Source organism: Lontra canadensis, unplaced genomic scaffold (assembly GCF_010015895.1).
Source record: "Lontra canadensis isolate GAN:19392208 unplaced genomic scaffold, GSC_riverotter_1.0 scaffold42, whole genome shotgun sequence".
NCBI lineage: Eukaryota > Metazoa > Chordata > Mammalia > Carnivora > Mustelidae > Lontra > Lontra canadensis.
In genome coordinates, this window is record NW_022631036.1 from 2,164,541 (window position 1) to 2,186,616 (window position 22,076).

At 36.5% G+C, this 22,076-nt stretch overlaps 1 protein-coding gene across 2 annotated transcripts in view; it reads right to left on the reverse strand.

Annotated features, from left to right (window-relative positions):
- Positions 1-22,076, reverse strand: part of ATL1 (atlastin GTPase 1) — a 63,139-nt gene that overhangs the window by 16,739 nt on the left and 24,324 nt on the right. For both annotated transcript variants that reach the window (XM_032871157.1, XM_032871158.1), the window contains exons 2-6: positions 20,240-20,487; positions 18,139-18,273; positions 17,576-17,680; positions 15,349-15,399; positions 13,174-13,230 (exon numbers count right to left, since the gene is read on the reverse strand). In XM_032871157.1, the coding sequence (XP_032727048.1) occupies positions 13,174-13,230; positions 15,349-15,399; positions 17,576-17,680; positions 18,139-18,273; positions 20,240-20,487 (596 nt within the window). The remainder of the gene's footprint in view (positions 1-13,173; positions 13,231-15,348; positions 15,400-17,575; positions 17,681-18,138; positions 18,274-20,239; positions 20,488-22,076) is intronic.

Consider the following 22,076-nt stretch of genomic DNA (forward strand, 5'->3'; position numbering starts at 1 on the left):
ATACCTTTGTAATAATTTTTTTTCCTACTGTTTTTGGCTGCAAATGATTTGATCACTTCATTGTATGATGATTTTGAAATAATCTCTTAGAAAGGTTATTTCAGTCTGTCCTCTAACAAGGCCACATTCTTTATCATAAACAATTATTATTGATAGTTCAGAAATGTTTCTGTTTCACAACTTATTTGTAATGCCATGTACATTTTTAGTTTCCTCACCCATTAAGTATGATGCTAATAGAACCCACCTCACAGGACTACCGAGACATGCGTAAGGCCTCTCTGGAAGGTGCCTGCACAGAGTTAGTGCTGTGTTGGCTCTGAGTTTTATTTTAATGGTCACGTATTTTAGCTAATGAATAGACCATAGTTTATTTTGCCATTACTAGACGTTTTTCAGTTTTTCTATTATTCTAAGAAATGCACTGATAAACATCCTTGAAGCTGAATATTTGTTCACATCCAGCCCAGATTTTATCAAGGACTGTGTTTCTAAAATTAGAATAATCATCAGAATCATTTGGGAGGCTTTTAAAAGTATAGAATTCTTGGGCATCACCCCGACCTCTTGAAACCAAAGTAACAGCCGCTTTTCCTTGAACAGCTTATTATATACCAACCACAATGCCAGGAATTACACACATGATATTTCACGCATTCCTGCAACAGCCAAGAGATAGGTTATAATTTATGATTCTTTTCAGAAGAGATAATCTAAAAAGCCCCACCACCTGACATTAAGTGACTTGGCCAAAGGCAGAGAGATGGCACAGCTAGCATTTAAGCCTGGGAGACCTCAAAACCCCTGCGGCAGGCTCAACAGGAACATCACACATGCACTGTAGTTTACAACCTGAGCTCTGATAAAAGCATGCTTTTTATTTTTTAAACATTTATTTACTTTAGAGAGAGTGAAAGAGCGAGAGAGAGAGAGAGAGAGCACGAGTGGGAGGGGCAGAGGAAGAGGAGAGAGATTCCCAAACAGGCTCTGTGCTGAGCACGGAGTCGGACGTGGGGCTTAATCTCAGGACTGTGAGATCACCACCTGAGCTGAAACCAAGAGTTGAGCACTTAACTGACTGCGCCACCCTGGCGCCCCTAAAAGCATGCTTTGATATGCTCAAGACATACTGCAAATTTTAGTTTCTGGAAAAAAGTAGGACTTGGAGGGAAAAAAATCAGTAGTTTTTATGAACTTAGCTATCTTTAAATGATATTTCTAAAAGTTTTATATCTTCTGAGTTTCTAACTGAATATGTTATTCTTGCTTATTAAAATGTGTTGATTTTTTAAAAAGATTTTGTTTGTTTATTTGAGAGTGAGAGCACAAGGGGGGAGAGCAGCAGACTGAGCACTGAGTGGGGAGCCCAATGTGGGGCTCAAACCCAGGACCCTGAAATCTTGACCCGAGTCAGTCAGACACCCAACTGATGGAACCACCCAGGCCCTTTTGCTGATATGTCTCTTAATTCTCTTTTTTTTTTCTCTCTTAATTCTCTTTTAATCTCTGGGTTCTTCCTCCATTTCTTCTTTTCCCTTACAGTTTATCTACTAAAGAACCTAGGACTTTGACCTATAAAAATTCCCATAACCTGGACCTTGCTGACTGCATATTCACAAGCAGTTCAACATGCTCTCTGTCCTCTGGATTCCCTGTAAATTGGCAGCTGGGTACAGAGCCTTGATCTCAGGTCATAATTTTTTGGCAGAGTGCTCTTCTATCAGGAGGCACACAGTTTCTGATTATCTCTCTTTTGGTGAAATTATAACATCTTTGCTTATCTGAAGTTCATTCATCAGTAGCTTTCTCATTAAGGGCTCATAAAAACAATATTCTTTGCATTCTTACGTGTTGATAAGTTTGTGACCTATTGTAGCAGTTGTGACTTTCTATTTGAAAGTCAGTTTTGCTGAAAATAAAACCTTGGCTCACAGCTTCTCTCCCGAAGCCAGGTGGCACTTCTTGGTTTGCATCATGGATTTTTAAATTTTTTTATTTTATTTTACTTTTGTTTACTGTGTGTGTGTGGGGGGGTATTTGTGCATTTTTGTGGGGAAAGGAGTGATTCTTGTGGAGAGGAGAGTTTCAAAATACCACTAGGGCACCTGGCTGGCTAGTCGGAACAGCATGTGACTCCTAATCTTGGGGGGCTGTGAGTTTGAGCCCCACTTCAGGTATAGACATTACTTAAAAATAAAGTCTTAAAAAAAATAAAATGCTTCTATCCACTATATTAAACAGTCCACTGTCTTTAACAGAGGCCCATTTATGTCAAAATGAAACATAATAATTTGTATTCAGAACATTTCTACCTAAAATATGTTATTTTGAAAACAGAGCTTAGCTAAGAAGCAATTTTTGCAAAATAGAGGTTCACGAACCAAGATAAATGAAACCAAGTATGTGGATTTGGCTGTATTTTGCATTTTTCTTGGGGATTTTGGTTGGTCTTTTTCACTGGGCATCTTCCTAAGTTGATATAATAAGGACCATATGTAGCATAGGATCGAATATCAAGTCTTATTTTCTAAAATCATTAATCTATATTCTATCTATCCATCTATCTACAGTATCAAATTCCCAAGTTCCTTGCCTAACGCTCCCATCCAGAGATGTGCTGGTAAACTGGCTCTCCCAGAAGAACAAAATGCCTTGATTTTGTAGCATTTGACCATTTCTGTGGTATAAATATGCCCACCATTGCTGACTTCAAGCTACTAGCAATTTAATAGTTGGCTTATATAATTCCCAAACATTTACTAATTAGTTCTCATGAAATGGTATAAGCCAGCTATGGCACACCTACTGTCCCCATCCCCTCACAAGATAATCTGTCTACTTTATATTTAAAATGCATGGAATTCTATGAATCTCAGTCCATATGTCAAAGTCATCAGTTTTTCCACAATGCTGAATCTTGATTTGTTCATATATACAGGTAGAGATAAAAATCAAAAATATAAATTACCCTAATTTGCTCAGATGAAAATATTTCAAGTCACAAATACTTCTTTAACGAATTAATCCCAGTCTGCAAATGGGGCAAATGATGGGACCCATGCTTTCCATATCCCACCAGTGATCACATATATTTTTTTAATCATCAGAAAATTATAACCTTTGTTAACTTCCCTTTGGGGGCTATATCCTTCAGGAAGTTATTCAAAAGGAGTGTTGTAGCACTAATATGAGTGAGAGTGAAAAACTGAGAAAAAATCCAAATGCTCAACAACAGGAAAATGGCTACTCAAATTACGGCATATTAATATAACATATTAATGGCTATTAATATTACAAATACACAGAATATACAAATACATGTGTTAATTGTGCCAGAATAAAAACTTATATGAAATGTTATTAGCAACATAATGCTAAATGTATGAGCACATCCATTACAAATATGTGAAAAAAACTCCCAAACTTTCCGTAATAGACTAACTGTTCTACAGCCTTGTAGCAAGTAAATGACTGAACTGGTTTTTAACCACTTAATCAATTTCAGTTCTAATTTCAGTTTCAGAAAACAGCTACACACAGTTTAAAACTTGTTTTAAACCCATCTAAGTACAACTCACTTCAATCAATAGCCCATTGAATGTCTACCCATGTGTGACAGCCTCATACTTTAAAAGTCAGCTAAGTAGTGAAAGACTCACTCAGGCTGATGTCAATCCATTTCTCCCCTCCGTAGCCAACAAAAAACAAACACTGTTGTTGTATTCTGCAGCAACAAAAGTTTTAAAACTGACATCAACCTGTTCTTGCCTCTGTAAACCATGTAACTTCAAAACAAATTCCTAAACCCTACATATAATTGTTAGGTTGCTCTGCTCAGCAAGGCTAAGACTCAACTAAGACCAACATATCTCTCATACTTAATAAAGCAATAAATTCAGCTTTGGTTTTTGTATCAGATTTTGAGTGGCGGTCTCATCCTTTGACAGTTCTGGATGCCCCTCATTTGGCAGCAGTCCCTTTGACCCTCAGACTAACAGGTGAGTTCTTCTTGTCCCTTGTTCCAAAATTCCATTTGTCCTTCAAATTTACTTCCAGGTGAATGTCTCAACAATTATCTGATTTAAGTTCTGATTTGTTTCATTGAGCTCTTGTCACTGATTCATTTATCCTAGGGTTTTTGTTATAAAGACCCAATAGGTCTTATATAAGGTCATTGGTTCTAAGTCTTTGTATAGGGCAATTCACCTTTAGTTTTGTTTTTTTTTTTTTTTTTGAGAGAGAAATCCCAAGCAGGTAGAGATGCAGGCAGAGAGAGAGAGAGGCTGAAGCAGGCTCCCTGCTGAGCAGAGAGCCCGATGCGGGGCTCGATCCCAGGACCTTGAGATCATGACCTGGGCTGAAGGCAGAGGTTTAACCCACTGAGCCACCCAGGTGCCCCAATTCACCTTTAGTTTTGAAAGAGTACTCATTTGATAAGTAATTAGACCCAATTTTTGTATAAAGTTATTGGAACTTTGGGTTTTGAGGTATACCGTTCAGTAAATACTTTTGCTATTATCTCTTTATGCTTTTGCTCCTTGCTGTGCTTTCATTTGCTTGATAATTCATATAAAGTCTCGTCTCGTGTATTTTTCCTTTGTCTTGAATTGTCTCATGTCACTGAATGTATGAGGAAGTGGTCCAGAAAGAACAGATAGACGCATAAACTTAGTAAATCTCCAGACCAATCAAGATGCCCCAAAGACTAATGATTGGAGGTCTGTTAAATTGGCAGCAAATTTACACAAAACTCATTAGTCAAACTTAGCCTTGGGAGCCCTACAAAGCTTTTAAGGGGACACTCAGTCTTGTCAATCTGTGAGTCACTGTGCTTAGTCCAGAACACAGGATCAATGACTATCAGATTATTGATTATACAGCACTGTCCCAACCTCTGCTGGCCTAAGGAACCAAGTTGCTTTTCAGAGCACACACTTTTGACCAACTTTTTGCAGGCTTGTATATATCAAAGCTGGACCCTCCTCCCGGAAAAATGCTTGGTTTCTATTTGTATGGCACTATCATCCTAAATATTGCACTTAGAAGAATAAATGACCTTTTCAAAAAAATTCAGAGTAACAGTGGTCATTATGGTGATCTTTGTACATGTCAAAATAAATAACTAATACAGTTAAGGGGATCTCTATAAAATTAAGAGATAAAAATAAAATATCAAACACTCATTAGTTAGCCTCTTTGATTAGTAAACTGAGACCTCAAAACAAAAGTTGAATCCAATTTGACTCTCTTACCTCCTTGTATTCAGTTTTCTCTTCACTTTACCCCTTCAATCCCTCCTGCTTCTTCCCCTGACCTCCTGAATGATTTCCACAGGACTTTTTGCAGAAAGGGACTGGCCACGTTCTCCCAAACAACATCAAACTGCTAGACCAGAAGGCACTATAGAAGCTGAATTTAAACTCTGATCTAGAGTTGAGTTTCAAGAAATTTCTCTAACCCAAGAAGACAGAAATTTGTTGCATGATTCAGGATTTGTTAACTATTTACTGACCTGAACTATTATTAGTCCTTTCCAACTAGTTTACTTAATTGTTAGTCCCTCAGATAGGAAAAAAAAATGATTAAAATCAATAGGGTAAAAAAAGACCAAGAGAACATTCAAACAACCCAGCTCTTCAAAATAATAATAATAATAATAATAATAACAATCATGATAAATTAAAACATTTAATAGCCTTTAGAGGACAAGAAAAATAGACAAATCACCATATAAGGCCATTTCAGAAGACTTTCTCTTAGAGAATAATTGGTCAAAGATTCAAAATTGTAAACAAAATAAAGATCAATCATAGGAAACATTACAAATAGACTTCAGGAAATTTTCAAACAATCTTCTGGGTATCTAAATAGCTAAAGTAAAAACCTTGTCTTCTCTTTTCTAATGGGCTCAAGCATAAAATACAGGAATCAGGAAAAAAAAAAAAGCTTGAATGAGAAATCGTCAATTTAAAAATCTCCAATATATAGCTGACTTTTCATAGGGCTTTGAATAGTTAAAAAAGTAGAAATCAAAACAAATTTATGGCCCTCCAGATAAAATGAAGAACAAAATATCCTCTATTCTCTAAGAATCAGGACCCTATCCATAGGGTCACCTATAAATACAGCAAGAAAAAATCCACTTGAAAAACCAATGTCCTTTATGGCTAAAAATACCTACAGTGCGTATGACTCAAAAAGAGACTGCCTTCAGCTCGGGTCATGATCCCAGGGTGCTAAAATTGAGTCCTACATCGGGCTCCTTGCTCAGTGGGGAGTCTGCTTCTCCTTCTGCCTGCCACTCCCCTGCTTATGCGTTCTTCTCTGACAAATAAATAAAATCTTTAAAAAGAGAGAGAGAGACTGAAGAATCCATTTGAACAAAAATCACAAAGGACATAAGCAGAAAAGTTGGAGAAGAATCTATGAGAGTCTAGATTAGTACCTTCCAAATTACATAAATCTTTCTTTTTTACATATATAAAAAAATGAGGCCAAAGCAGGTACTAAATTACAACATGCACACATCAGTGACTCATTGCCTTTTATGGCCAATCCCGTGAGTCAGTAGCCAAGGCTTATCCTCTTGCCTCAGAGCAGTTGCAGCCTTGTCTAACTACTTGAAGCATCTTCAGACTGTGTACTAGGATCACATTTAAATCTGAAGGTACCATATACAATCACTATTGCTACCTGAAAACATCTAACATTTTTCTGTTAGTCTTAACTAATGAAATGTTAGTTTTGTATTACCACCCCACGTTTTTTTTTAATTAAGTAGGCTCCACACCCAGTGGGGAGCCCAGTGCAAGGCTTGAACTCATGACCCTAAGATCAAGACCTGAGCTGAGATCAAGAGTCAGATGCTTAACCAAATGAACCACCTCAGGTGCCCCTAACAATTCATACTTTCAATTCAGAAACTCTCTACCCTTACCCACTGAAAGAGAATTTCATGATTGTGTTTCTGCAGTTCAAGAGGGGTCATGCCCAGTACAAATATTTTGGACCCTCTCACAACAATTTGTGACTTAATACTGTTTATGGATTTTATCTTAAAAATGTAAAGGGGTAATACTAGAATGAATATGTAATAGCTCTACCAGACCTTGAATCCAGGTCTTTCAATTCGAGTCCAGTGGATTTACCTATATGCGAACTATATACAATTCCAAATAGGGATATGACAGCATCATTAGTAAACAGTAATTGAACATCTGCTGTATGAACTTTGGTGTACTCGACTAAAAAAAGTAAACTACAAAATTCCTGTTCTTAAGGTATTTATAATTTAGTGAGATGAGATGTGCACATTCAAATCTAAGACTACAAAACACAGCTGAGGAAGAGGAAGAGGAAGCCTAGGATTAGGGGGAGGAAGAGAAGCACTGAAGGGTGGTGGAGTGCCAGGGTGTTGAACCTGTGGCCTACCTATCAACATAGGTTGAAGAGCAGCTCTGTAACTAGGGACAAGTTCCTCAACTACTCTGTGCCTCAGTGTTTCCTTATCAGTTAAAAAAGAGAAAGAGTAAAGAAGGATCAACATTATTTATTTTTATATACCTACAGTGAGTGTCATTTGAATAACATAAGAAAAATACTTAGCACATTGCCTGGCATAAATAAATGCTCAATAAATTGTTCTTGTTATACAGGCCTTCTAGACGTTTCAGGTACCTAAATATGGACATTGGGAAAATCCTGCTGTATACCACTGACCTGCTTCTACATGCCAGATGAATATTTATTCTTATTCGTACAGCTTTCAGATCAGCTAAATTACTCTCTCGGCAGAACATAGGATAAGGTAGCTTTCTCACCTGTCCTTTTTCTCAGCCCTACCATCGTATCTTCTCCTTTAATTTACAGCCTGACCAGGCAAACAACAGCCTTTCATTTTTCTCAGTGAAGTCACGTATTTCATGGTAGGGCTAGGTGGTTACAGTCATCATAGATATTTGACCAAGATTATTTTGCTTTAAAGTGGCTGAAATCACTATGAAAGAACTATTTTATAGATGAACATTTTTAAATCATAAGAATAAAGGGTGCTTACGTATAATTAACGAAACCATAGTAAAATCATTCCCAATTTTCCATATGTAGGCCCAATCTGAATGAGAAATTGTGAGAAACAGGAGGTTTGTCCTAATACAACAATACATTATTATATGCCTCCTCTACTGTTATTTTCCACCAATCTTCAGTTTAACCATAACACTGGCATGGACTAAGCTGCTCACTAATAATTACATCTCCACCAAAAGAAACATGAAAAGTTGAGTTTCATTTTATCTCACAAAGAGGATTCAAATCTGTTTCCCCTCCAGCTTTACTGAAATATAATTGATATACAACACTGTGTATGTTTAAGGTCTATAACATGATAATGTGACATAGATATATATTGTGAAATGATTACCACAATAGGGTTAGTTAACATATCCGTCACCTCACATACTTATCATTTGTGGGTGTGGGTGTGGGTGTGGTGAGTCAAATCTATTTCTAAGACCTAGGGTGTTGGAGGGCCTTTAAGCATATGAAAATGGTTCATAAAAATGCTATGGGAGAAAACTGGGATGAATTAACTAATCCAGAAGGTGAAGTAAGTACTTATCACTAAGGAGGTGAAAGAGCAGAGAATAAAGGTAAGTAGACCTAAAATATGTGCTGAGGACAAAATAAAGCTTCTAAGAGAAGAGAATTAAAGTTTGTGTGCAGGAATGTTTTTTAGGGTTTAATCCTTCTTATCTTCCTATTACAGGTAAACCTTAAGTCACTAAGCCCTTGTACATACAAATGTACATAGAAATGGCATCCCATTTCTCTACTCCCAGAAGCTCCCCTCCCATAGATGCCCTCTGCCAGGGTGTGCCCACTGGCCAATTCAGTCCTCAAGTGTTAGGTCTTGCGATGATGGGTTCTACTTCTTGCATGTGCTAAATACTGGAGAGCTGGTTCCTATGGGCTCACAAGGAGCAGTTGTTAAAGTCGGAGGAATTTCACGAGTCGGTTGACATCATGTGGGCAGCTTGAAATCAGTCATGGTAAAGGTATTTGTACCTCAGAAATCAGTAAATGCTTTGAATCAGAACCCTCCTCCCTCCTTGCCAGCCAGTTGTAAACATTTATCAGCACACCACTGGCTAAACTTTACTTCAATATTGCTTTAAAACTGAATTCACTTCTCTTTTAGTTCTCTTCTTAGAAACAATCTTATTATTATATTTATTTTTATTGTGTCATGTTAGTCACCATATAGTACGTCACTGGTTTTTGATGTAGCGTCCCATGATTCATTTTTTGCATATAACACCCAGTGCTCCATGCAATCCGTGCCCTCCATAAAAACAATTTTAAAATACAACAGATATTTTGTTTGCCTGATATAAATTGGCTTTGATTGAAGAATCTAATTAATCTGTTAATTAGCTGTTCACTTCATTTGCTAATTGCCCTTACTTTTTTTTTGCCTGTGATAGATCTTGTTCATTATTTACAATTTCACTGTTTCAGAGGTAAGAATTCTTCTATTTTAAACTTGTTAAATTTAGTTTTGAGTACAAATTATTATTTTTTAAATTTCATTACCTCCCATCTTAGTGTCTCAGGCAATGTTTAAAATTTCTCCACACTTTTATCCAAATAAATCAAGCTGCTCTCTTCTGAGACAGAGGAAAAGGTTGGAAGTGGTGACCTCTAAAAATAGCTTGATGAATTAATTGAACTTTGTTTTAAAAGTTATTTTATATTTGGACTTTTTCTCTTGAGATTTATTCTAATTTAAATGTGAATTATTTTGCAGGTAGTAATTTCTTTAACATTGGTCTTAACGATATTTTAAAAAACGTGGGGGTGCCTGGGTGGCTCACTCATTAAGCGTCTGCCTTCGGCTCAGGTCGCTATCACAGGGTCCTGGGGTGGAGCCCTGCACTGAGCCCTGCATGGGGTTCCCTGCTCAGCAGGGAGCCTGCTTCTCCCTCTGTTACTCCCCCTGCTTGTGTTCCCTCTCTCCACTCTCTCTCTCTGTCAAATAAATAAATGAAATCTTTAAAAAATACAATAAATAAAACATGTGGATTATTTGGTAATATCTTAAACATTCTGAAATCTGAATACATTAGCATATTACCTCTTAAGTTCATGATGTGTAGTATTTTTTGTTTTGATTTGGTTGCTTGCATTTTAAATATTACTAAATATCTTTGGAAGCCACTTTTGCTGCTTAATGACATTCTCATTTCAATTTCAGATACTTTGATTTACAAGTGCCAACTTGTTTAGGAGACATTGTTGACTCATTCAATCAAAATTTTTTTCACTGACATTTCAAAATGCCACCAGTTTGCCAACAAATGATAATCTTCTAAAGTTTTTTTTCTATTGCTTGTTCTCAATTCATTATTATTATTATTATTTTGACCAAAAGCAGTACCTCTCCCTGTGTCTCCCTCCCTCCCTCTCTCTTTATCTCTCTCTCTCTAATCAAAGCATGGGTTACTCGCTTTTCATTTTAATGTATCTGGCAAAGTGTAAGAAGCAGTAACTTTTGCTGGTAAGATTTAAAAATCCTTTCCAGAATTTACAACAGAGTTCCCAGTCAATCCCAATGGATCTGGAGAGTAACAAGTTCAGAGAAGAGAAAAATCAAAGCTAATAGCCCAATTACTATATAATACTTCAACTTTCAACCTGACTAATTTTAATTTATTACCTTTTAAAGGTAACAATCTTGGGGCCCCTGTGTGGCTCTGTTGGTTAAGTGGCTGCCTTGGGCCCAGGTCATGATCTCAAGGTGTGGGACCAAGCCCCCAAATAGGGCTCCCTGCTCAGTGGAGAGCCTGCTTCTCTCTCCTTCTGCTGCTCGCCCTGCTTGTGCTCTCCCTCTCTCTGTCAAATAAATAAATAAAACCTTTAGAAAAAAATAAAGGTAACAGAGTCTAATAGGTATTGTAAGCCCACAAGAAGATTGTAAGCAGGGACTGGTTTTATTCTACTTGGACTCCTCTTTCCACCCCCTTCCCTAGACCTCAGGGAAAGATCAACATTCCTTCACTGAAAGCATACCATCATCTCTCCATGCAAAGGCCCCTTTCTTGCTTTATCATGTGTTTCCAGATCCCCACTTCCATTCAACTGTCTGCTCTCAATCAAACTTACTCTAATATGTGTTATTTTTGTGTATGTAGAGCATTCTAAGTAATCATAAGTAATACTGTGTTACAAATCTCAAACTTCTTTCTTATTTAATTTGGTATGATTTTAACACTCTATTCATGCTTACTCCATAACAATGGGTTCACTGACTTTGGATGTTGCAAAATATTCCAGAATGTTCTTCTCACCATATTTATGTATCCATTCTTCTAGTGATGGACACCTATGCTGCTGTCCACTCCCTGCTACTACTACTCTATCAGTGCTGCACTGGACCTTATACATTTCCCCGGCTTCACAGAATAGCTCCTCCAATCTGCACTTTCACCAACAGGGCCCGAGTGCTCCTCTTTACCCAAATCCTAGCTATCATTTGGTATTATCCCCATGTTCAACTTTTTGCCTATGAGTGTAAAATGGTATCTTATTGTTTTAATTTTTTTAAGATTATTTATTTATTTATTTGACAGACAGAGATCACAAGTAGGCAGAGAGGCAGGCAGAGAGAGAGGAGGAAGCAGGCTCTCCGCAGAGCAGAGAGCCCAATGCGGGGCTCGATCCCAGGACCCGGGATCATGACCTGAGCCGAAGGCAGAGGCTTTAACCCACTGAGCCACCCAGGCACCCCTATTGTTTTAATTTTTATCTGATTATCAATGAGACTTGACATCCTTTCAAAAAGTATTAGCCATTCAGGTTTCCTTTCTGTGAATTGTCTTTATGTCCTTTTCCTATTTTCTCTTTATGCAGTTTAACATTTTTGAATGGTTTTGTTTTAAGACTTTATTTTCCTAGGGGAGTTTTAGGTTTACAATAAAATTGAAATGAAGGTACGGAGATCTGCCATATACCACCTGCCCCTATACATGCTTAGCCTCCTCCATTCTCAACGTCACTTACCAGAACGGTTATAAGACACAGCAAAAGCAAATGAGTACCAGACACAGGATACTGGGTGGGGGCAAGCTTTTCAGAGGTACTTTTTCTCCCTCCATCCCTCCCTTTCTCCCTTCCATGTTTTATTTAGTCTAAGACTTAGCTTGAGCCCCTCTGATAAGCCTATGCTGAAGCCATCCTGCTTCAGGTGAGCAGTCATTGGTGTTTAAATCTGTACCTCCTCCAGATTTTTAAGGCTCTTTGACTTCATTATAATCTTCTGGTTCTTGATCTATAAAGAAGGCTGGGGCAGAGGGGGCATTAGTCACAAAATAACCTGCTTATACCACTCAGTACAAGCCCAGATATTGCCCTGACATTATCCTGCTATTCCAAGCAGAGACTGAGCTTGTTGCTATTCTGACACCCAGTGCACTGAAGCAAGTGATGGTTCACACAGGTCAATGTATAAGAAAGAAAAAAGTGGGGTGCCTGGCTGGTTCAGTCGGAGGAGCACAGGATTCTGTTGGGGTCACAAGTTTGAGCCCCATATGGGGTGTAGAGATTACTTAAATAAATAAAACAGAAAGAAAGAAAGAAAGAAAGAAAGAAAGAAAGAAAGAGGAAGAAAGAAAGGAAGAAGGAAAGAGAGAGAAAGAGAAAGAAGGAAAAGGAAGGAAGAAAGAAAAAAGCACCTTCAAAAAACTCGCCCCCACCCAGTATCCTGTCTCTGATACTCATTTAGCTTTTGCTGCATCTTGTAACCCCTTCTATTTTCCCAGGGATCTTGTTTGTTTTTAACTTTAATGCTTGACAAATTCATCAATTTTTTAAATTTTTTTAGTTTTTGTGACATCTCTAGGGTTGGATTTAGGGGAGAACAGATGATATCTTGTAGAAACCAAAATATCTAGTTCATCTTTTCATCTGCCCATTTAAAAAAAAAAAGTTTGTTAATTTTTTATTTCCTTATTTTAATCTCCTACTTGGCATCAAATATCATTAACAAAGTTATCAAAGTACTTCTTGAGTGAAATAAAAAAGGAAGAAATGTGACCCTCCCAATTAATTAATATAACTGGTTATGCCCTTCAGAAAATTTAATAAGAATTTACCATCATTTTATACTCCACTCACCTGAAATGGTTTCAGGAATATTTCCTCCATTGCCAGTCTGCCATACTCAGTGAAAAGCTAGATGGAAAATCATACACACACACACACAAACACCACAGAGAAAAACTTCAGTATCAGCAAAGTTCTACTTCTGTGCTTTCTTCCATTCTTTTTTTCCCCCACTGAGACATAGTACTCTATTATTAAGGTTACAATAGTGATTTTAAGGAACTAAGTATTAGGTAAAGCAGAACTACAGAAATTTTTAAATTTAAGTTCAATTAATTAACATATAATGTATTATTAATTTCAGAGGTAGAGGTCAGTGATTCATCAGTCTTATATAATACCCAGTACTCATTATATCACATGCCCTCCTCAATGGCCATCACCCAGTCACCCCATCCCCCCACCCCAACAGAACTGCGGTAATTTTTAAATAAAAAATTAAGGACATAAAGTACATGTTAAAAATAAAGTTTCCACTTCAGGCTAATACCTTTATATCAAGATGTAGGACAGTTTTTTATAGGAGGATGGGGCAGAAAGTAACATGGTAAATAACCTTTCAAAGCAGAACTTGCACAGATCAGACCAGAGAGCCATAAACTATGTTGGACATATTTACAGAAGTTGTTGCCTGAGGAAATTTAATGGCACGATGGACTACATTATTACAAAGGCATAAAGGCACGTGGCTTAAAAATACAATCAGATATACCACATTCTCTCCTTTCCAGTTGCTCCCAGTTGAGAGGAACCATATCTTTGTGTTGCCAGAAATGTAAGGTTTTAGAGAACAAAGACCTGAGGGGGTAACTGTGATTAGGCCTCTGATGACCATTTCATCCAGACCAGCCCAGTGGGTTTCCCCAGCTGGTTAGTCTTCATCCGCAAGACTAACAAGCCACGGCAGTTTCTCAGAGCTGGGCGGAACTGATACAGAGGACTTCCACCTCTTGCCCATTTAGGATAGCTCCCACAGCACCACCCTGCCTCTCTTGCAGAAGGATCTAGGAAGCCAAGGGTAATTACTAACTATCTGATTAGAGTGATTCAATGAAAGTCTGGAATATCATAGCTAAAAGGCAGCTGGTCCAGCGATTAGACCCTCACATTAGAATCATCTACTAATGTAACTGGAATTCACAATCTTTTCAGGCTGAGGTGTTGTCATTTACAGGAAAAATTTTAAATGCTCTCAGAAAAAGATGACTTACTCAATATCAAAATCCAAAATCAGCCTTCTTAAGAAATCCCTAAGCTGGTATTGAACACTGTCATACCATTAGCTTGGAAAATAATCAGCTAGGTTATGACACAGGCCTGAAGCATAAATCATACTTATCATAAGAAACAATTATTCAGCGTATGGCCTATTTATCATAAATGTAATGTGATATACTAGAAATGTATTTGGGAATAGTGCTGGATATGAACTCCCAAATGTGATTTACAACATCACAGGTTACCCTGTTTTATTATCCTTTGTTGTCTATTAAATTTGTACATGGCTCTTATTGCCAAGACAGAATATATATTTAAAGCAAAATTTTCTATAAAATATGCAGAGGGAAACTATCAGAGAAACAATAGGTTTTGCTCTGTAACCATATAACATGCATTGAAAGACAGCAGAGAGCTGTGAACTACCTTAAGGAAATATCTCATCTTTTACTGATCTGAGATTTAAATGCTGCTTGAAGAGTGGAAGGAGCACTGAGCCCATGAGATACCCAGATCTCTAGTCCCACTCTATCACTAATTAGCCACATGAGTTTAGGCAAGTCATTTACTATTTTCAGCCAAATTTACCTCATCTGTAAAATATGGAGGATAAATGTACTTTTTACCTCCATGAGTTATTTATTTTATAACTGGGTCATCTACACATTTTGGGTCATTTTTAAATCAAAGAGTCTTTTCTCTAATCTGCCACATATAGTCACACATATAGGGCCAACAGCAAGTAGCTTTAGAGTAACAAAGAAATTTGAAAACTGAATTAGAAAGAACATAACCATACAGGGCTGAAACAAGAAACCTGGAAATAGGACAACTTCTATTTGCTTATGTCTCTAAATCTTTCTGAATTCAGTTTTCCAAGTAGAAGAAGGCCCAACAAAATCTATATATCCTCAAAAGATGACCAGATATGTAAAAAAAAAAAAAAAAAAGGAGTATACATATTGTTACCTGGAGGTGCTGAAGATCATCCTCCTGGACATTCTGGGATAAGTTATATACCTTAAAAAATAAAGTTAAAATGAGAAAATCATTAGCATCCTCCAAAGGACTTACTTTGTCATTTTTTATTTTTATAAATATCAATGTTCACAAAATCAAACTCTCTGAAGTGTATTCTTATATAATGGTATTTATAAGACCTTGAGAAAGTAATAAAGCTTGAAAGACAATAGACAAAGTACAATGATCATAAAATTGTTCTAGAAATATCAAAGCCACCTCTCTGGAGACTAAGCAGTCAATAAAATAATCATTCTTACAAGCATACCAGAATAAAAGCAATCTAGATCTGAATAACCCATACATAAAATTTTGCCTTAAAAATTATGTTGACCTTTTCACAATTAATTAATTTAGTTAAACCTATAGATAGTTCTCTCACACTGAAGTTAGGTTTCAAATATCAGGCTCATATCTTTATACATATGCATTACTGCTTCATGAATTCATGAACAGATCACAGCACTAAGATGACATTCTTTTTTTTTTGAGGGCTAACTTCAAAAAAAGCTAAGGATGCTTATATGTTTATGTATTGACAAAAAGAACATACTTTGTGTACTTATTTAAATAACAGATTATTTCTAATGTAATAAAAAGTCATTACTAGGGACTTATATTTTTCAGTGAAAATATTCAATGTCTTCAGGTAAAATATAAATAATAAATATTAAAAAGGCAAAGTCAATCCTGTTTTAATTGGCTTGCTTATACTGCTGATTATGAAGAAATCTTTCTCTGCTCACTTATAATTCCAGCCTTGACTTATTTATCCCAACCACTTTGCCTTTCCTACCTTTTAAACTATCTCACCTCTCTTTAACCATCTGTTTCTTGGCCACTATTTCTTCCTGCTCTTTCTAATGAATAGAAAATATCTAAAACTGTCTTAAAATCTTTCATGTTCTATGTTCTATGACTAGAGTAAATCTCTTCAAGGACTTGCAGGACAATCTGTAAAGCCTACAATAACCTCAAAAACAATACTTAAAAAAGACAAAGAAAGAAAAAAGGAAGGGAAGATAAAAATTTTTTTTAAGATTTTATTTATTTATTTGGCACAGGAGCAGAGGGACAGGCAGAGAAAGAGGGAGAGAAAGAATCCCAAGCAGACCCTGCACTAAGCATAGAGCCCAACATTGGGTTTGATGTGAGGACCCTGAGATCATAACCTGAGCCAAAATCAAGACTGGGAGGCTCAACCGACTGAGCCACCCAGGTACCACAAAAATAAAAATTTTTGTAAGACATTTACTTATCTAAATGTATAATAAGTGTTTTAAAAAGTTGGACTAGCATCTTAAAACAAAAACAAAAACAAAAAACCCCACCTGGGTAGCTTAGTTGGTCAAGCATCTGACCCTTGATTCTGCCTCAGGTCATGAGCTCAGTGTCCTGAGATTGAGCCTCGCATCACGCTCCACACTGGTGGACACTGCTTGGGATTTTTTCTTTCCCTCTTCCCCTGCCCTCCCCTCCTAATCAACCCTCCCTCCCACATCACAAGCATGCACACTCTCTCTCTCTAGAAAAGAAAAAAAAGCTGGGAAAGCATATGTTTTTATACTTAGAAATGTTTATACTGGCTATGTAAAAAAAATTGCTTTTAGAAATTTTGTTTCAGGGGCGCCTGGGTGGCTCAGTGGGTTAAGCCGCTGCCTTCGGCTCAGGTAATGATCTCAGAATCCTGGGATCGAGCCCGCATCAGGCTCTCTGCTCAGCAGGGAGCCTGCTTCCTCCTCTCTCTCTGCCTGCCTCTCTGCCTGCTTGTGATCTCTCTGTCAAATAAATAAATAAAATCTTTTAAAAAAAAAAGAAATTTTGTTTCAGTAAGTGTAACTTACAATAGGTAGTTTCAATGTATCTATCTGCATACATTATAAAACTTAATATTATTGAGTTTATTGTAGGCTTTAAACAGAAAAAAAATTATCAATAAGATAATACAAACTTTTCTGACTATAGACTGTTTGGAAATTGAACAGAAATTAGGTAACAGTAACCAAAACAATTCTACTCTTATAGAAATCCTAAGAACTTGTATGCTAATTGAGGCAAATAACATATTACAATTTCTGTTGTTTGTCTTACTACCACATGTATGTAGGAACACATAGATTCATAAATTTTGGTTAAAGAAACAGCCATCTCAAAATGGATTCATTTTATTCCATACCTGTATCGAGCTGATCATTGTGCTAAGTGCAAATACTGTGGCCGAATCTCTCAGAGTTGACTGACTATCAAAGGTTCCCTGAGTATCCATCAATAGCACTGCGACCTACAGGCAAGTAGAGAACATCACTGATATTTTATAGAACAGGGGCAGTATTAGGGTTACTACAAATTTAACACCAGAAGAACTGAAGCAAACCATTATCAATGAATACTTCAAAGGTAATTTTCTATATATGCCATGAGTGCCACAGAAACTAATAATATTAACTAGCTGAATATTATAATGATTAGTTTTTACTGATAATCTGACCTAACAGAAACAGTACTGAAACAAAGTATAGATGTTAGCTTGCTGATCTGCTGTTCTACTGTCCCTGTGATTTTGCCACCTTGATCAATAGAAAGGAAAAGACGAATGCGCAATAGGATGTGACCTACTTCCCTTTAAATTTTCATGTCAAATAGCCAAAATTGGTTTTCAAAAGATCATTTTTGAGGATTCTGGAATGTGATAACTCTTGCAAGTGAAATTCAATTTTCTTTACAAAGTTTGCATCATACCTTCTTGCCATCAGGTTTATTGATAAGGAAGACTTCACTCCATATTTGGATTCCTGTGGTCTCTCGTTCAGACCCACCTCTCCATGAAAAACCAGTCAGTGGTTCATTGTAATCTCCAACCCAGTCGACTGATTCCTACAAATTAAAAAAGTCTGTGATATGGAACTGGGTATGTGGTATAGTTTTTTTGACACATCAATTCTGGTTCGTATCTCTCTCCAACTTTGGTCAAAAGGAAACCATATATTCACATCTACTGTATGATTCAATTACTTTATCTAAGATATTTTTACAGAGGAGCACTATCTGCTACATTTTATTCTAGGTTCTGGGAATACAAAGATATCATTCCAGACCAGAGAAAGCTCACAACCTTAAAAAAAAAAAAAAAAGAAAGAAAAGACAGACAGACATGCTAACAAACCAGTATGTTGCCATGTATATTAGGCATTAGGCACAAATAGAAGCATAGGAAAAGAAATAACTAACTCTTGGTCACGTAAGACTTAATAGAGAGGTGGTGTTTGTGCTAAAATTTGAAGGATGCTTGGGAATTTCCCAGGAGAGCAAACCTGGGAAGGGTGTTCTAGAAACAAAGATATAAAGATAGGAGAGAGGATATTATGTCAGGATATCCACAGTCATAATACATACAAATGCTTTGGTATTGGGGAAAGGGAGTGAACAGCAAGAGGAGAGGAAACTACTAGTGTTGCAGAAAAACAAAAACATAAGAAATCTGTTACACTTTAATCTGGCAAGTGCTCTTTAACAAAGCAACATGACAAGTGTTATTCAGCATTTAATTTTAATGCTTATTTCACAGTTAAAACTATGAATATGTCTAAAACTGTATAATCCCAAAGAATGGAGACTAATTTTGTTCACTTAATTTTCCCAACTGTGTTAAGTAGCATACTAACGTTGATACGCTAGAAACAGAGAATGCCAAGAGTTCTGTTTGGTTTCAAAGCCTAAAATATTTTGGCAGTTCTAGTCTTGATTTGTTTGAACTGAAGCTAGAGATAGAAGATATTGAAGTTAACTTTACAAAACTATTCAAAAATAGCCTAACTTGAAAGAGCAATCCCGAAAAAATAATTATGGTATAAATACATAACACGAAGTTTCTTTGAGTAGTGTGTCCATTCTGCCTCCACATCCATATTTGCAACAGAACTGCTATGGGTAAAAGGGTAGAAAATTATACTGGGATGCTCTCCATTCCCAACCTTCTGTTCCTTGACTCTGTTATCTTCCTGCTTTTGGTTCATCCTAGGTCCCTTAAAGACTCATTTCTGTGCCACACTGTTGTCTCAAATGTTATGACACTGTTGGTTGCCTTTGGGGGTGGGATATGATGAGAATCAGGTGGAAAAAGATAGGAAAGAATTTTCTGGGGTAACAGCAAGATATACGTGCTAGAAGTTGGGTCCATGTAGGCATATGCAATTTCAAAAAATAATAAGCAAATGTACACCTGAGATTCGTGCATGTAACTGTAATGTAAATTTTACAACAAAAGAAACCAACTAAGCATGGAAATATATGATAATGATACAGGTTGAAATATTTGTGAGGAAGTATGCCAAAGTCAGCAATTTACTTTGAAATGAATTTTAAAAATCAGGTGTAGTGATGGGTGTAAAGAGAGAACAGTAGCTGGAGACACAGGTGATAAAGCAAGAATATGAATGATAATGGTAAAATCTAGGCAGCAGATACCTAGGTCTTCACTGTAAAATTCTTTTAACTTTGATGCATGCTTGAAATTTGTCATAATAAATGTTGGGGAGAAAATGATTATAATAAAAAAGTTAGGATAAAAGTTATTTGATACATTTTAAACACTCTAATGTGTAGAGTTTATAATCCTATCACTATGATGCATCTCATTCTAAAAGAATAAAAAAAAATAAGTTCTATTCCAAGGGAAATGTGGGAAAGTGGTCCATGGAGTTTAGTGCCCAGAGCACTGAAGCTGGAACGGCTCTAGCACAGTGTATGTGAAAATGGAAGTGGGAATCCTGAGACTACTAAATAAAAACACAAAGTGACACAAACACAGAAACAAGAAAACTGTTAAAGCATTTTTATGTACCTGGTTGTACATGTATCTCAACATGAAGTCCATCAGGAATGATTTTCCTTTTCTAAATGCTCCAGCAACAGATACAGCAACAACCTCCTTGTCCCTGACAGCCTCTGAGAGAAGGATCCGATTTAGTGCAGTTTCATCTAACTCAAAGGAATGGTCATCTTTGACGATAAGGACTTGCACTGGTCCTGCCTTCTTCACCGGCTCCTCCTCCTCTGAGCTCCATTCATAAGTTTTTTCTGAAAACCCGCCTGTTGAATAAAATAGCAATTTATTCAGCTAATCATCTCAAAATACCAAGAAATGTACTGATACCTCTCAATTTTCAAATATCTGAAACAGGGGCACACTGGAATCAGAGATGCTCATTTTAATGACATATATGAATGTCATTAAATGTCTCAGAAAGATTTATGTCTCAGAAAGTCTTATAGCTCATCTTTCTGATTATGTGACCAAATCAAAGAGAATTTTATTCTTAAGAATGCTCCAAGGCAAAGATCTGTTTGCAGAGTGAGAAAGAAAATCAAAGAAAGGATTCTACTTATGGAGCAAAGGAATAAAATGACTTATCCCCTAGAAATAAGTTAACTTATTCACATAAAGGATCCTTGCAACATTTTTAAAAACTGAACATACATAGGAGGAAATACATACAGGGACTCATCACATATTTTTGAAATTGGAATAAGTTTCTAAGCACCCAGTTTTCAGCTCCCTTCATTACATGCATCCTATCTACAAAATCCTAGGTTCTTAACTGTCTTAAGACTATACCTCATAGCAATGGAATTTACAGATACTTAAATTGGATAGGGCCAGATTACAGACATCCTTCAAATTCATAGCAAAGGGGTCTAGACATAATTCGATTTAAAGAAAAAGTTATTTGGTGTGAAGATCTTAAACAAAAGCTGTGTGACCCTGGGAAATTACTAAATCTCCCAAGTCTTCATCTGTAAAATGTAAACTACTAATAGTACCTATTAATCGGGTTGTTGTAAAGATTAAGGGAGCTACGACATGTAAAGTGAGGAGATCAGTGCTTGGCACATAGTAAACTCATAAAGGTTAGCTTTAATCACCACCATCATCATCACTACCTTGGGATTATAGATTGAACTAAGTATTCCTAGAAGAACTTTCTGCCTATTTTCAGAAATGTGTGTATGTGCGTGCATATGTATGTAAAGAATTATCATGTATATGATAAAGGGTTAATATCCAAAATATATAAAGAATTGACACAACTAAATACAAAAAAAAAAACAACCCTAAACAATCCAATTAAAAAATGGGCAGAGGATCTGAATAGAACTTTTTCTACAGAAGACATGCAAATGGCCAACAGACACACGAAAAGATGCTCAACATCATTAAGCATCAAAAAATGCAAATCAAAACCAAATAGATATCACCTCATACCTGTTAGAATGGCCATTATCAAAAAGAGAAGGAACAAGTGCTGGCTAAGACATAGAGAAAAAGGAATCCTTTTGCATTCCTCTGTAAATTGGTGAGAATGTAAATTGGTAAGACCACTGTGGAAAACAGTATGGAAAAAACTAAAAATAAAATTACTACATGATCCAGCAATTCCACTTCTGAGTATTGATCTGAAGAAAATGAAAGGACTAGCTCAAAAAGATGTGTGTACCCCTATTTTCATTATAGCATTATGAATAATACCCAAGATACAGAAACAGTCTAAGAACGACTTAAGTGTCCACTGATGAATGAAGGGATAAAGAAATTATTGTGTGTGTGTATGTACATATATGCGTGCACACACACACACATATACACAATGGACTATTAAAAAATAATGAAATCTTGATCT